The sequence below is a fragment of the Saimiri boliviensis genome, chromosome 4 (assembly GCF_048565385.1).
Source record: "Saimiri boliviensis isolate mSaiBol1 chromosome 4, mSaiBol1.pri, whole genome shotgun sequence".
In the NCBI taxonomy this organism is placed as follows: domain Eukaryota; kingdom Metazoa; phylum Chordata; class Mammalia; order Primates; family Cebidae; genus Saimiri; species Saimiri boliviensis.
Window position 1 is genome coordinate 145,686,232 of NC_133452.1, and position 14,392 is coordinate 145,700,623.

At 48.0% G+C, this 14,392-nt stretch overlaps 1 protein-coding gene across 11 annotated transcripts in view; it reads left to right on the forward strand.

Moving 5' to 3' along the window:
* Positions 1 to 14,392, forward strand: part of RREB1 (ras responsive element binding protein 1) — a 150,910-nt gene that overhangs the window by 116,942 nt on the left and 19,576 nt on the right. For all 11 annotated transcript variants that reach the window (XM_074398415.1, XM_074398413.1, XM_074398417.1 and 8 more), the window contains 2 exons: positions 8,425 to 8,614; positions 10,882 to 13,801. In XM_074398415.1, coding sequence (XP_074254516.1) covers positions 8,425 to 8,614; positions 10,882 to 13,801 — 3,110 coding nt within the window. The remainder of the gene's footprint in view (positions 1 to 8,424; positions 8,615 to 10,881; positions 13,802 to 14,392) is intronic.

Sequence of the window (14,392 nt, forward strand, 5' to 3'; positions counted from 1 at the left end):
ATGTTTCTTAATCCAACTTTGTGAAAAGCAGACATTTAGAAACGTGAAGGGACTCGACACCTTTATGTAACAGAACCACACATCACTTTCCTTATATTGTTGAGGAACCCTGGGGTTCTAAAGAAGTGAGTTTCCTGATGCTTGAAATTTGTCAATGCAGTCTTTCAAATATATGCGTGGCATAGTTTTTCTGTTGTTGTTTGTTTTGTTTTTTAATTCACCCTTTTTGCTGATTGTGGGGAGGTCACCTGTCCCTCAGCTATCACAATGGTAGAGCTGATAGACTTATATGACAGAGAAGAGATCCCAAAGAAGCACCTGGATGGTGTTTCGTCTCTGGGCCTCTCTGTTAAGCTTGTTTGTTGACTTCAGGATTTTCATCTTGTTCTGGAGAGTTAAGGTCACGAGATGAATAAAATATCAGTCACTGTTAGTGAGCCTGAGGGAGCTGATCCCAAAACTGTTTACCCACAAGGTTAAGAAGTTAAAAAGAGAGGAAAAAAAAAAGACTTTTGATGTCCTCGTTTTCCATTTCTGTAAATCACATTGCTGTTAAATTTGCCTTTGGGCATGCTCCCTGCCCATTTTAGGTACAGTGCTCAGTTAGTGGCTACAGATTCTGGATTCCTTTTTCAGGGCTGATGATTTTAATGATGATAGTTATTTCTGATAAGTACCCTAACTGTGCTGTGAGCGATCAAAACTGCTGGATCTATTTTGGACGGACTCTTTACCGTTACTCCCTCCAGGGAATGTCCGTACCATAACATATTTATCACACCGCATTTCTATCCCAGCTCAGAATTGTGCAACTTGCTTAAAGTAAAATAAAATAAAATAAAATAAAATAAAGGATGTCCTGTCTTCTTCCAAGGACGTTTGCTGTCAGAAGAACAGATATCTGTGCCCTGCCTAAGTTGGCAGGATCTGTAGCACAGTTGGCAGTCAATTTGATGACTTTTTAAAATTTTAGAGCCTCATGGTGGCTCATGCCTGTAATCCCAGTACTCTGGGAGGCCGAGGCAAGTGGATCGCTTGAGGCCAGGATTTGGACATGAGTCTGGCCAACATGGCGAAACCTCATCTCTACCAAATACAGAGGCATGAGAATCACTTGAATCTGGGAGGTAGAGGTTGCAGTGAGCTGAGATTGTGCCACCGTACTCCAGCCTGAGTGAGCGAGAGAGACGCTATCTCAAAAATAAATTAAGTAAATAAAATTTTAACTTACTTTTATCTTAAGACTTAGTGAATCTGAGTATGAATAAGAACATTATTTGTTGCATTAAAGTCCCTTGAGGGTTGCAGGGACAAAACCCCAGCTAGCAACTGAGTGTATTTTCTTGACCTGTTGGCGCTGGTTCGTCCCACCCCTTGCCCTATGTACCTCCTGCCTTTGGTGACTCAGGCACGTGGTCGGGTAGTGGCTGGCGGGTTGGATCTCTGTGACTTTCGGACAGCATGGAGTTCACTGGCTCTTATGGGAGTCAGACTTCTCTGACCCTGTTAGCACTGTATCCTTTCCAGCCTGACAAGGGTCAGAGCCAGTGTGCTCTGGGATTTTGCTTGTCTGATTTTTGGAGAAAGGACAGGAAGGGCTGTGATAGTGCCTGTCTAGCCACTGACAACCACAGGCACTTCTCTAAGCACATATCAAGGACTCTGTGATCGTGGTTCCTGGCCTCTAGCATTGGCAGCCCCCTTCCTACCATCTGTGCTGTTACATACCAGTGGCCGTGTAGAAACAGCTCACCTTGTGAGCTGGGAAGCATTTCCTTCCCCTGGGCCTCCCAGGCCCTTCTCTCTGCTTCATCTTACCCAGTGCCACCAGGGACGTTACAGTTGGTACTAAGGGAGGGAGGAAGGGATAAAGGAGATAAGTGCAGGCAGCTGCTTCACCTCTGTTGTTCCAGGGAGCCCTAACTCCACCTACCGTAACACCACAGCCCCCTCCTATCATCTACCCTAAAAACTGCTGGAGCCCCTCCACCCCATAATAGGAACCTCCACAGTGGAGCAGCCCCACAGGAGGCAGGACCCACAGTTAAGGGAGTGGAGTGTCATACATGGGTTGGCGAATGGTCCAGTCCACTCCAGCATTCTAAATTAAAATTTCTTATCCTCTTACAGAAACATTGGCTAACATGTGCTAGAATGCAGGTGTTTTCTGGGTGAAGCAGGCTCTTGTGCACTGTCTTGGTACAGAAACACTTCTGTGAGCAAGGTGATTTGGAGTTCACATATGCTGAGCAGTAAGTTGAGGTCAGGCTGAATGTCCATCTTGCATTCCATGTGTAATCTCACCTTAATCTTTCATTTGGTGGGTTTTCCACTGATGTTTTTTTTCTTCCTGAAAGTAATCTATTTCTGAGTGTGATTTTAAAAGAAAAAGGAAGTTTTGTTTTTGAAAGGGTCAGTGGAGTTCTGTTAAGGGCTTTACATCCTACAAAGAGATACACTTCCCCCAAATACATTTACCTTTTCTGACAGCAAAGTTAGTTTCCATTTGGAAAAGTTACCTTGTTTCCAACGAAAATCAAAAGGCAGCCAATCAGATTTGTAAATTTCTCTCTGGCGCCTTGTCAAGATCTCTTGCAAAATGAAATTGTCCTACAGCCCTCCCCTCTCCTGTGGCTCTAAGTGCAGTTCTGTCCCATCTAAACATTAATATTTTGCAATCGTGCTCTTTATGAGCCCCTGGCAGAGTGGAGACGCGCCACAGACCAGGGGTGAAGAGAGAGTCTTAGGGACCACCTGGCCAGTGGCTATGGTCTTAATGAAGATTGACAAGCCCAATGGAGGTTTGCAAATACCCTGGTGCCTGAAGCCAGCTTTGCATCCAGCAGCTAGGTCCACAGATTTACAGTGACCTCCACTGTCCTTGAAGAGCTGCTTAGAAACAAGGTTGCAAAGCTTTCTCCTTGGGGCCTTGGGAAGGCTGCCTGATAGGGCTGATCCAAGTGTTTCTGGATGGTGATTTTCCACATTGGTTTTATTTCAGGTCTCTCAAATGGTGCTGAGCATGAGGCAGGGAGGCAAGTGTTTTCCTTTTAACCAACTGCACCACAGGCTTCTGGTTTCAAAGCATGTTTTTCTTCTCTGCCACTTTCATGTTTTGTATCTTTTCCCTTATAGAAGTGCCTTAGTTGAAATCTCATGAAAAGGGTGTGAAGTGGGGATCTAGACCTTTCTTAGACTCTGTTAGGAGGTTGAGTGCATGTGCAGGCTGGGAGAGCATGCATTTCTTTTTAGGAGGTGGGTGAAGGGAGCAGGTGGGGTGGGAGAAGACTGGCCAGAAAGGACACTTTTCTTCCCATGAGTCTTGCAATTAGACAGAAGTACTAAGGACCATTGTGAAGTTCTTGAGAGTAAGAAAAGAGAATACATTCCTTTGAAATTAAAACTCAGTTTTTCCTGACTTTCCGTATTGGCTAAAACGTGCCAGGAAATGGGCTTTTCCTGGTTTCTTTTTTCCCCTAGCACAATAACATAATGATTAAATTTGGAAAAGTACTTTGTAGTTTTCAAAGCACTTTGTTATCTGTTATTCACAGTAACTGCAAAAGATCTCCCTGTTTTAGATGAGAAGGGAAACTGAGGTATGGAGAAGGAAAGGAACAGGAGAGAAGTAACAAAGATAAGTGAAGTATTGGTAATTACTTTTCTCTGAGGGTGCTAATGTTCTAACAGGATTGAGCTTAAGATGTTTCTAGATTCTCACCCATGCCTCTCAAAATGTTCTCCAAACTTGTCTAACTATAAGAGACAGCTGGTGTGCCTGTTGATATACAGATTCTTAGGCCTGTCCTTTAGTTATTCTGATTTCAATAGGTCTGGGGTGATCTAGGAGTCTGCTTTTCTTAACAAGGTCATGTGGGGATTCTTATCTCTTGGCATGTTTGGGAAATTTTTCATAGCTGGCAACTGAAGTGCAGATGGAAATAAGTTGTCCAAGGTCACACAATCTGAACTCCCCAATCCCTACCTGGTGTCTCTGGTCCCTGAGCCCACACCCTCTACCACCCACTGCTCCACAGCTGCCTTCCCAGGGATGCAGAGTTTGTGTTCAGTACTGGATAATTCTGTCACGTCCTTATTGTCGTGTCTTCATCACCTGCTACGTATGAAACTGTCCAGAAACAGGAGGGATTTGAGGGTGAGTGAGAGAATGAAGGAGAAGATAGACACAGGCATAAGAGACAAAAAACAAAAAAGACAAAAAAAAAACGAAAACCCTCAATGTTACTAAAATTTCTAGCCAGGTATATGGGTGCGCACACCTGTAGCCCTAGTTGCTAGGGAGGCTGAGATAGGAGGATTGCTTGAGCACAAAAGTTCAATGCCAGTCTGGGCAACATAGCGAGCCTGCCTCAAAAAAGAGAAAAAAATTACTATAACCATAGAGGTACCGTAAATTCTAAATCTGATTGTCATATTAAGAGGTATTCATTCTCCATTTCCTTTATAAAACCTACTTGTTAATGCCAGTCACACTAAATATTCATAGCCAATAGGTTATGCAGTAGTACAGAAGTCTCAACAGTGGAGAATAGCCAAGCACAGTGGCTCCCACCTGTAATCCCAACACTTTGGGAGGCCAGTTTGGGAGAACTGCTTGAGCCTAGGAGTTCAAGACCAGTCAGGGCAACATGGTGACACCATGTCTCTACAAAAATTTTAAAAATTAGCCAGGCATAGTGGCATATGCCTATAGTCCTAGCTTTGAAGGAGGCTGAGGTGGGAGGATCACTTGAGCCCAGGAGTTTGAGGCTGTAGTGAGCTATGATCACGCCAAAGTGAAGAGTATTCAGGGAAAATCTCCAGAGTACAAGAAAAAAAAGCATTTTTTAAATCTCAACCTTTAAAATTTCTAATTTTTAATGTACCTGGCACGTGATATAAATATATATCACGTGCCAGGTACATTAAAAAATTGAAATTTTACATTTATATCATAAGTATATATACATACTAAATCTCTACACACATTCACATTCTCAGCTAAACTACAAACACATATGGACCACATGCACAAAACTTTTTTATAGAAGTGGTGCACATTTCAGCAAGTTTGCAGTCAGCTCTCAGGCCTACCTGCCTGCCTTTTGCTGTTGACTTGCATGCTACCAAAAGTCTCTTCCCGACCTGTTTATGTTGATAATACTTGTAATCATTTATTATAATTTAATTAAATTTTGTGTAAGTCCATGGAATGTTGTTTTAAAAAAGGAACAGTCTCTGTGGAAACTTAACATTGGAAAGCCTTGTTTATAGTGCAGATTAGACAGAGTGTTTTTTTCAGTTGCTGTCAAATTTAGGGTGGGTAAGACCCCTGTGCACAGTTGAGTGCCATAATTGTAAAAATCTAGGATTCCGCTTAAGTTTGGTGTATCCTTATCTAGTTTTAGTGATGATCAACTCACAGTCAATTTTTTTTCATCTCTTCCCCAACCCAGGTAATTTCAAAACAAATAGATAACCCTACATTTTATTTATAAATGTTTCATTACTTTGTTTTTAAAGGATCTTTTAAAAAAGCATAACCAAAATAATATGATGACTAAAAAATTCACAGTCATTTGTGAATATATCAAATATCTCAAAGGCTCATGCCTTAATCCCAGCACTTTGGGAGGCCAAGGCAGATGGATCACCTGAGGTCAGGCGTTCGAGACCAGCCTGAGCAACATGGAAAAATCCCATCTCTACTAAAAATACAAAATTAGCCAGGCATGGTGGTGCATGCCTGTAATCCCAGCTACTTGGAAGGCTGAGGCAGGAGAATCGCTGGAACCCGGAAGGGGGAGGTTGCGGTGAGCCAAGATCATGCCATCGTACTCTAGCCTGAGCAGCAAGCACGAAATTTCGTCTCAAAAATCAGAGTTAGATTTCCCCAATTCCGACATTTCTCTTATCCTTTCAGTCCAATATAAATCTTTCTGCCAACTGGTGGTGAGGTGTTGGGTTGGTGTTCATGGGGAGGGTGCAATTCAACTTGAGCAAGGTGGGAATGAAATGAGGGTGGGAGAAGGAAGGAGCTCCATCTCCAGAATGGCAGGACAGGACAGAGGCTCTTGTTGCCTCCAAGGGTCACTGTCCTCACTGTGTGCACAGCTCAGAGCTTGAACGTGTCTCAGTCAGAAAGAACCTCACCCAGAGGGGCTGCGTCCATTCTGCTTCCTGCAGGATCTGTCTCATGGCCTGTGATTTAGACCGCTGGGTACTTTGACGTCTGGGCCTACAGCATGGGGACTTCCAGTCCCTAAAGGTGTTCTTCATTATTCTGACCAGTCCCTTCCCTGGGCCTTGACCACTGTACTGAGCTCAGCAGAATTCCCTCAAAAGGAGCACTGTGTTTTGAGTGGCTCCTGGGAACCTGAGGTTGGGGTTCCAAGGGTAGCTGAGCAGTGACAAGAGAGTGCTCAGGAGAGGCCCCTTCGTGAACAGGGGAGCCAGGGGAGGAGCATGCAGAGCAGGACCAGGCTGCTGTGCCCACTACAGTGCAATAAGGCAAGCAAGATGGCATGTACTTGGCGCTTCTTTCTTTCAGAGCTTACTGAGTAAGCTCAGCTGCTTTGTGGCTGACTTTGTTATCTCCATTTCCAGAGAAGACTCTCAACTCAAAAACGTTTTCACTGAGGTGCATTCAGTGTGGACATAAGCAAGTGGCGTTGCCTGGCTCAAACAGTGATAAAAGGAACTACCTTAGAGGTGGTGAGGGTCAGGTGCACTTGCATATGTAAATACATGGAATGATGCTTGGCATACAGCATTGTCCAACAGAATATCCTGTGATTGTGCAAACGTACTGTGTCTGTGCTTCCCGATGCTGTCGAGCCCTTAAAAGAAGGCCAATGTGACTGAGTAAACTTTAAGTAATTTAAATTTGAATAGCCACATGTGGCTTTGGTGGCTACAACATTCCATGCAAGTCTAGGGGATGTTGATAATACCATAATGATGGTATTTTGTTTTTATCCACCGATCTGCACACTGATAAAAGTTCTTTTTTTTTTTTTTTTTTTTTACTGTTTTTTTTTTGGAAAAGGAGTCTCTGTCGCCCAGGCTCAAGTGCAGTGGCGCAATCTCTGCTCACTGCAACCTCTGCCTCCCAGGTTCAAGCAATCCCCCTGCCTCAGCCTCCGGAGTAGCTGGGATTACAGGCACTTGTCACCACGCCTGGCTAACGTTTGTATTTTTAGTAGAGATGAGATTTCACTATGTTGGTCAGGCTGGTCTCGAACTCCTGACCTCAAGTGATCCGCCCACCTCGGCCTCTCAAAATGCTGGGATTACAGGCATGAGCACCTGGTCCGGCGTGATGTAAGGTTTTTTTTTGTTTGATTGATTTGATATTTAAAGATGGGGTTTCACCATATTGACAGGCTGGTCTTGAACTCCTGACCTCAGGTGATCTGCCCACCTCAGCCTCCCAAAGTGCTGGGATTACAAGCGTGAGCCACTGCGTCCGGCGATGTAAGTTTTTAATATGGGCCTCAGTGAAGACCTAGAAGACAATACTGGTATGAAAAGCAGAGACAATATTATAAAGTGGTGTTTGCTATGCAGCTGTATAGCCCAGAGCATACCGAATGTCAAAGATGATCTCTGAAGTGAAGGGTCATGATTTTGAAGTGGACAGCATCTGTGGGAGTCTTTCAAGGAAGGGGAGATAGCCTTGTGACAGGCATAGGTGGGAGCAGGAACTCAGGCTGACATTTCATCTGTACTTCTTACTGGCTATGTGGCCTGAGGCACATTGCTTCCTATTTTTGATCCACCAGTGCTTTCATCTGGAAGAAGAGGGTTATGATATGCACCTGTCTGCTGGGGTTGTCATAAGTGCTGTGCTGTCAGGGTATCTGGGCTCAGTACTTGACCGTGGTTATCATTCAGATAATGATGATAATGATACTACAACTTAAATAACAATCACTGTGACTACGAATTAGATTGTAATAACTATTTATATCCCTATCACATGCCAGGGATACTGATTGATTGCCCTAGATGCTACTTAAATGGATGCTCTTTTGACTTTTAAACATTTACAATAATTAGAATCCAGTAAACTGAGGGAAGGAGAAACCTCTGACATGATCCCACTAATGCATGATCCAGGTGAGAGTGAGCAGGTCTGTCATGGTGGCCGCAGGTTCCCAGGTGTTTTCTTGTTGTCTCAGACTGTGGATGTTCAGATCATTTGTACATCTTGTGCTGCCTGCAAAGATTCGGTATCCAGAAGTTGATTGAATGTCATTTTTTTTAAAGGAAGAGTTTTTGGTGCTAACCATGCAGACTGGCTTCTTGGCATCATATCATTTTTATTTTACTCAGTTGAAATGAAGCAACAAAAACCTAAGGCTAATGGATGAGTGGGACCTCGATGTAACTGACTCCTGTGTTCTCCCTTTGCTCTCCTAGATGTGACATTTGCTGCATCACCTTTCGAACACATCGAGGGCTGCTGCGTCACAACGCGCTTGTCCACAAACAACTTCCCAGGGATGCAATGGGCAGACCTTTCATACAGAACAACCCTTCAATTCCCGCTGGCTTCCACGACTTAGGATTTACTGATTTCTCCTGTAGGAAGTTTCCTCGAATTTCTCAGGTATTCTGATCAGCACATGGAAGCAACCAGTAGCTGCTTCCATGGTCCATGCAGTTAGTCTAAACTTCCTCCCCTTGAGGTTTCTTTCCTTAAAATGTCAGTTGGGCTTGTCTTTTTTGTAACACATTTTTCCTTAAAATTATCATTGATCCTTGTAGTCTCTCTTGGGTTGTTGGGTTAAGAAGGATGCATAGTCTTGTTTGGGATTGATTGATTAACCTATAAACTTGTGTGTCCGTCTAGCTCTTCTAGCCCTTTTGCCCGTTCTTGGGTCTTTGAGATTTAAAAGTTGTCAGTTGTAGGCCAGGGCCAGCGGCTCACACCTGTAATCCCAGCACTTTTGAGGCCAAAGCAGGAGGATCATTTGACGTCAGAAGTTTGAGACCTGCCTGGAAAGCATAGCAAGACTATGTCTCAACAAAAAATTTAAACATTAGCCAGGCATGGTGGTGTGCACCTAGTGGTCCCAGCTACTTGGGAGACCTAGGTGGGAGGATCGCTTGAACCCAGGAGGTTGAGACTGTATTGAGCCATGAATGTGCCACTGCACTCCAGCCTGGGCAGCAGAGCGAGAGATTGCCTCAAAAATAAAATTTTTACTACAATAAGAATTGTGAAACACCCCAGCCCTATCATAATTGGAATTTTTTTTAAATCTTTCTTTACTATCTGCATTATAGCTAGATATTTTTAGCATTGCAGTTTCTATTAAAAACAATTTGGGACATTATTGACCTGAATAAGAAAAGAGCCATATATATTCCCTGCTAATAAAACACCTGCTAAAACTACTTTGAAATTGGCTGGGCGTGATGGCTTATGCCTGTAATCCCAGCACTTTGGGAGGCCAAGTGGGTGGATCACTTGAGGCCAGGAATTCAAGACCAGCCTGGCCAACGTGGTGAAACACCATCTCTACTAAAAATACAAAAAATTAGCCAGGCGTAGTGGCACAAGCCTGCAGTCTCTGGGTAGACTGAGTCATGACAATCTCTTGAACCCGGTAGGTGGAGGCTGCAGTGAGCCAAGATCATGCCTGGGTGACAGAGCAAGACTCAATCTCAAAAATAAATAACCTACTTGGAAATTATTTTCTTCCCATTAGAAAAAAATTGAGATAGAAGGTATCAACAGTGGTGTTCTTCAGGTGTGCAAACTACAAACTCAGTGGATTGTTCTATATGCCCACACCCACGTGTGCACACCCATGTTAAACCCCCCAGGTGACATTCCTTAAAGCCCTCCTAGGCAGCGTCTCCCTTCCACAATCATAGAGGTAGGGTAGCTGATTCTCCAGTTTATCTGACCATCAGTTTTGCAAGGCACCCATTTTTTAAAAAGAATTAATTCTACTCTTACGGTATTGTTACTTAACTATACCTCAGAATCTCTTGTGAGATACCCTGTGGGTTGATATAATTTATCATGCAAACATGATTGTTAAGATGCTTTCTGGATTGCCTTATTGAATCCAAAGTGTTAGTAAGTAGGAGGTCAGCTCTTTTTTTTTTTTTTTTTAAGTGCAGTGTGGCATGATCATATCTCATTGCAGACTCAACCTCCTTGTGCTCAGGTGATCTTCCTGCCTCAGCCTCCCAAGTAGCTGGGACACAGGCCTGTACCACCATGCCTGGCTAATTTTCTTTTCTTTTCTTTTTTCTTTTTTCTTTTTTTTTGAGAGTGGAATCTCCGTCTGTTGTCCAGGCTGGAATGCTGTGGCGTTATCTGGCTCATCGCAAGCTCCGCCTCCCAGGTTCAAGCGATTCTCCTGCCTCAGCCTCTTGAGTAGCTGGGACTACAGGCACACACCACCATGCCTGGTTAATGATTGTATTTTTAGTAGTGATGGGGTTTCACTATGTTGGTCAGATTGGTCTCGAACTCCTGACCTCGTGATATGCCCTCCCCTTCAGCCTCCCGAAGTGCTGAGATTACAGGTGTGAGCCACTGCACTTATTTTCTTATTTTTTTTAATAGAGATGAGGACTTGTTATGTTGCCCAGGCGAGTCACAAACTCCTGGTCTCAAGTGATTCTCCCTCCTGGGGCCTCTGGAGCAGCTGGAACTAGAGACATGAGCCACCACACCTGGCTAATTTTTGGTAGGGATCTGGCTATGTTGCCCAGGCTGGGAACTCTTTTTATGTTAGGAGGAAAGGCTGTGTACTGGGACATTATGTACAACAACTACTTTGTGAATCTCCATTTAGTGATTATTTTTCAATCTTCACGTGTGTTCCTTTTCCTTTACCGGTGGATTCTATATAGGCCTGGTGCGAAACGAACCTGCGGAGGTGCATCAGCGAGCAGCACCGTTTTGTCTGCGACATCTGTGACAAGGCATTTCCCATGCTCTGTTCACTGGCGCTGCATAAGCAGACCCACGTGGCCACAGACCAGGGTCAAGAAAAGCTGCAGGCCATGACCCTGCCTGGTGAGGCCCTGGAGCAGAAGGGCTTCCTGGCCTTGCTGGGCCTGCAGCACACCAAAGACGTCAGGCCTGCCGCCACCGAGGAGCCTCTGCCGGACGACAACCAGGCAATCCAGCTCCAGACACTCAAGTGTCAGCTACCTCAGGACCCTGGCTGCACCAATATACTGAGCCTGTCTCCTTTTGAAGCTGCTTCTCTAGGCGGTTCTCTCACAGTTCTCCCCGCGACCAAGGACAGCATAAAGCACCTGTCCCTGCAGCCCTTCCAGAAGGGCTTCATCATCCAGCCTGACAGCAGCATTGTGGTCAAGCCAATTTCTGGTGAGTCTGCCATCGAGCTGGCGGACATCCAGCAGATTCTGAAGATGGCGGCCTCGGCTCCCCCTCAAATCAGTCTTCCGCCCTTCTCCAAGGCCCCCGCCACCCCACTGCAGGCGATCTTCAAGCACATGCCCCCTCTGAAGCCAAAGCCCCTGGTCACACCAAGGACGGTGGTGGCCACCTCCACACCCCCGCCTCTCATCAACGCCCAGCAGGCCTCCCCCGGCTGTATCAGCCCTAGCCTGCCACCACCACCCCTGAAGCTCCTCAAAGGCTCAGTGGAGGCAGCCTCCAACGCCCACCTGTTGCAGTCCAAGTCCGGGATCCAGCCCAACGAGGCCACGCGGCTCTCCCTGCAGCAGCCGCGGGCAGAGCTGCCTGGCCAGCCCGAGATGAAGACTCAGCTGGAACAGGACAGCATCATCGAGGCCCTGCTGCCGCTGAGCATGGAGGCCAAGATCAAGCAGGAGATCACCGAGGGGGAGCTCAAGGCCTTCATGACAGCGCCCAGTGGCAAGAAGGCACCTGCCATGCGCAAGGTGCTCTATCCCTGCCGCTTCTGCAACCAGGTGTTTGCCTTCTCAGGGGTGTTGCGCGCCCACGTGCGCTCCCACCTGGGCATCTCGCCGTACCAGTGCAACATCTGCGACTACATTGCTGCCGACAAAGCCGCGCTCATCCGCCACCTGCGCACGCACAGCGGGGAGCGGCCCTACATCTGCAAGATCTGCCACTACCCCTTCACTGTCAAGGCCAACTGCGAGCGGCACCTGCGCAAGAAGCACCTCAAGGCCACCCGCAAGGACATCGAGAAGAACATTGAGTACGTCAGCAGCAGTGCGGCCGAGCTGGTGGATGCCTTCTGCGCCCCAGACACCGTGTGCCGGCTCTGCGGAGAAGACCTCAAGCACTACCGCGCCCTGCGCATCCACATGCGCACGCACTGCGGCCGTGGCCTGGGTGGGGGCCACAAGGGCCGCAAGCCCTTTGAGTGCAAGGAGTGCAATGCCGCGTTCGCCGCCAAGCGTAACTGCATCCACCACATCCTCAAGCAGCACCTGCATGTGCCAGAGCACGACATCGAGAGCTACGTCCTGGCCGCCGACAGCCTGGGCTCCACAGAGGCCCCACCCACGGAGGCCTCGGGGCACGGGGAGGATGGTGGTTGTGCTGCCGTTGGTGACCGCAAGCCCCTCAGCACCTTCCTGGAGCCCCAAAACGGATTTCTTCACAGGGGCCCCACCCAGCCTCTGCCTCCCCATGTCTCAGTCAAGTTGGAGCCTGCCAGCAGCTTTGCAGTGGACTGCAACGAGCCCCTGGACTTCTCTCAGAAGGGCCTGGCGCTGGTCCAAGTGAAGCAGGAAAACATCTCCTCCTTCCTGAGCCCTTCTTCCCTGGCCCCCTACGACTGCTCCATGGAGCCCATCGACCTGTCCATCCCCAAGAACTTCAGGAAAGGGGACAAGGATGTGGCCGCTCCAAGTGAAGCCAAGAAGGCTGAGCAGGAGGCAGGGAGCAGCGGGCAGCCTTCTCCCTGCCCACCACCCTGCCCTTCTCTTCCCGTGGCTTTGGGGCCCAGCGGGATCCTGGAAAGCCCCATGGCCCCTGCGCTGGCAGCCACCCCAGAGCCTCCAGCACAGCCCCTGCAGGGCCCTGTTCAGCTGGCGGTCCCCATCTACTCCTCAGCCCTGGTCAGCAGCCCTCCCCTTGTGGGCAGCTCAGCCCTCCTGAGTGGCACAGCGTTGCTGCGGCCGCTGAGGCCCAAGCCCCCCCTACTTTTGCCAAAGCCCCCCGTGACAGAAGAGCTGCCCCCACTGGCCTCCATTGCCCAGATCATCTCATCTGTGTCCTCTGCCCCCACCCTGCTGAAAACCAAGGTGGTGGACCCAGGGTCCACTAGCACTGGCAGTAACACCACGGCTTCAGACGGCTTAGGAGGCTCCGTCCCCAAGGCTGCCACCACCACCGCCGCCACCCCTGCTGCCACCACCAACCCAAGAGAGTCCAGCGAGCCTCCTGCTCCAACCAGCAGCCCAGAAGTTACCTCTCCCACCGACCAGGGCCCATCAGGCGCCTCAAAGAAGAGGGGCCGGAAAAGGGGGGCGAGGAGCCGACCCCGTGCCAACAGTGGCGGTGTGGACCTGGACTCCAGTGGAGAGTTTGCCAGCATCGAGAAGATGCTGGCCACCACTGACACCAACAAGTTCAGTCCCTTTCTGCAGACAGCAGAGGACGACATTCAGGATGAGGTGGCTGGAGCCCCAGCTGACCACCATGGGCCCAGTGACGAAGAGCAGGGCAGTCCCCCAGAAGACAAGTTGCTGAGGGCCAAGCGGAACTCCTACGCCAACTGCCTGCAGAAGATCACCTGTCCCCACTGTCCCCGGGTTTTCCCTTGGGCCAGCTCCCTACAGAGGCACATGCTCACACACACTGGTAAGAGGGCCGCCCGGCTCCCAGGCAGTGAGTCCTACTTCCTGGCAGGGGGAGCCACGGGTGGAGGTCCACAGCAAGACCCATCTCCCACAGCTCCACTTACTCCTAGCTTGGCTTCTTCCCCAGTCTCAGAAGCCCCAGTTTGTCTAGTGGTGCTGGAATTCCCATGTGTTCTCAGAACCCACATGGCCTGTGTACAGGGGCTGAACCCTCCAGGGGCAGCAGTCTAGTGAGTGTTCACCCAGGGCGTTTTGAGGTGAAAGTGGTCACAGGCCTTCAGATGACTCACGGCGTCGCCCCATCCCTTCTGGAGGCGGTAGCTGGATTGTCTACTGGCTTAAGCAAGGAGGCGGCTCCAGAGAAGTGGGACTTTGTATTAAGGTATTGGGGCATAATGAGCTTGGTGCTTTGACACTAGACATTCCATTCCAGTGTCCTCAGTGCGCTTTTTGAATTTTGAAAAATCTGTGAAGTTTTTTGGTATGCCATGTCTTCTTAAAGAGAAATGTTACAAATTGTGATGTTGGCCGTTCTTACAGTTCACTAAGGCAGTCACGTCTTCCCCTGTTGATTGTGAAAATCAGCAGTGAG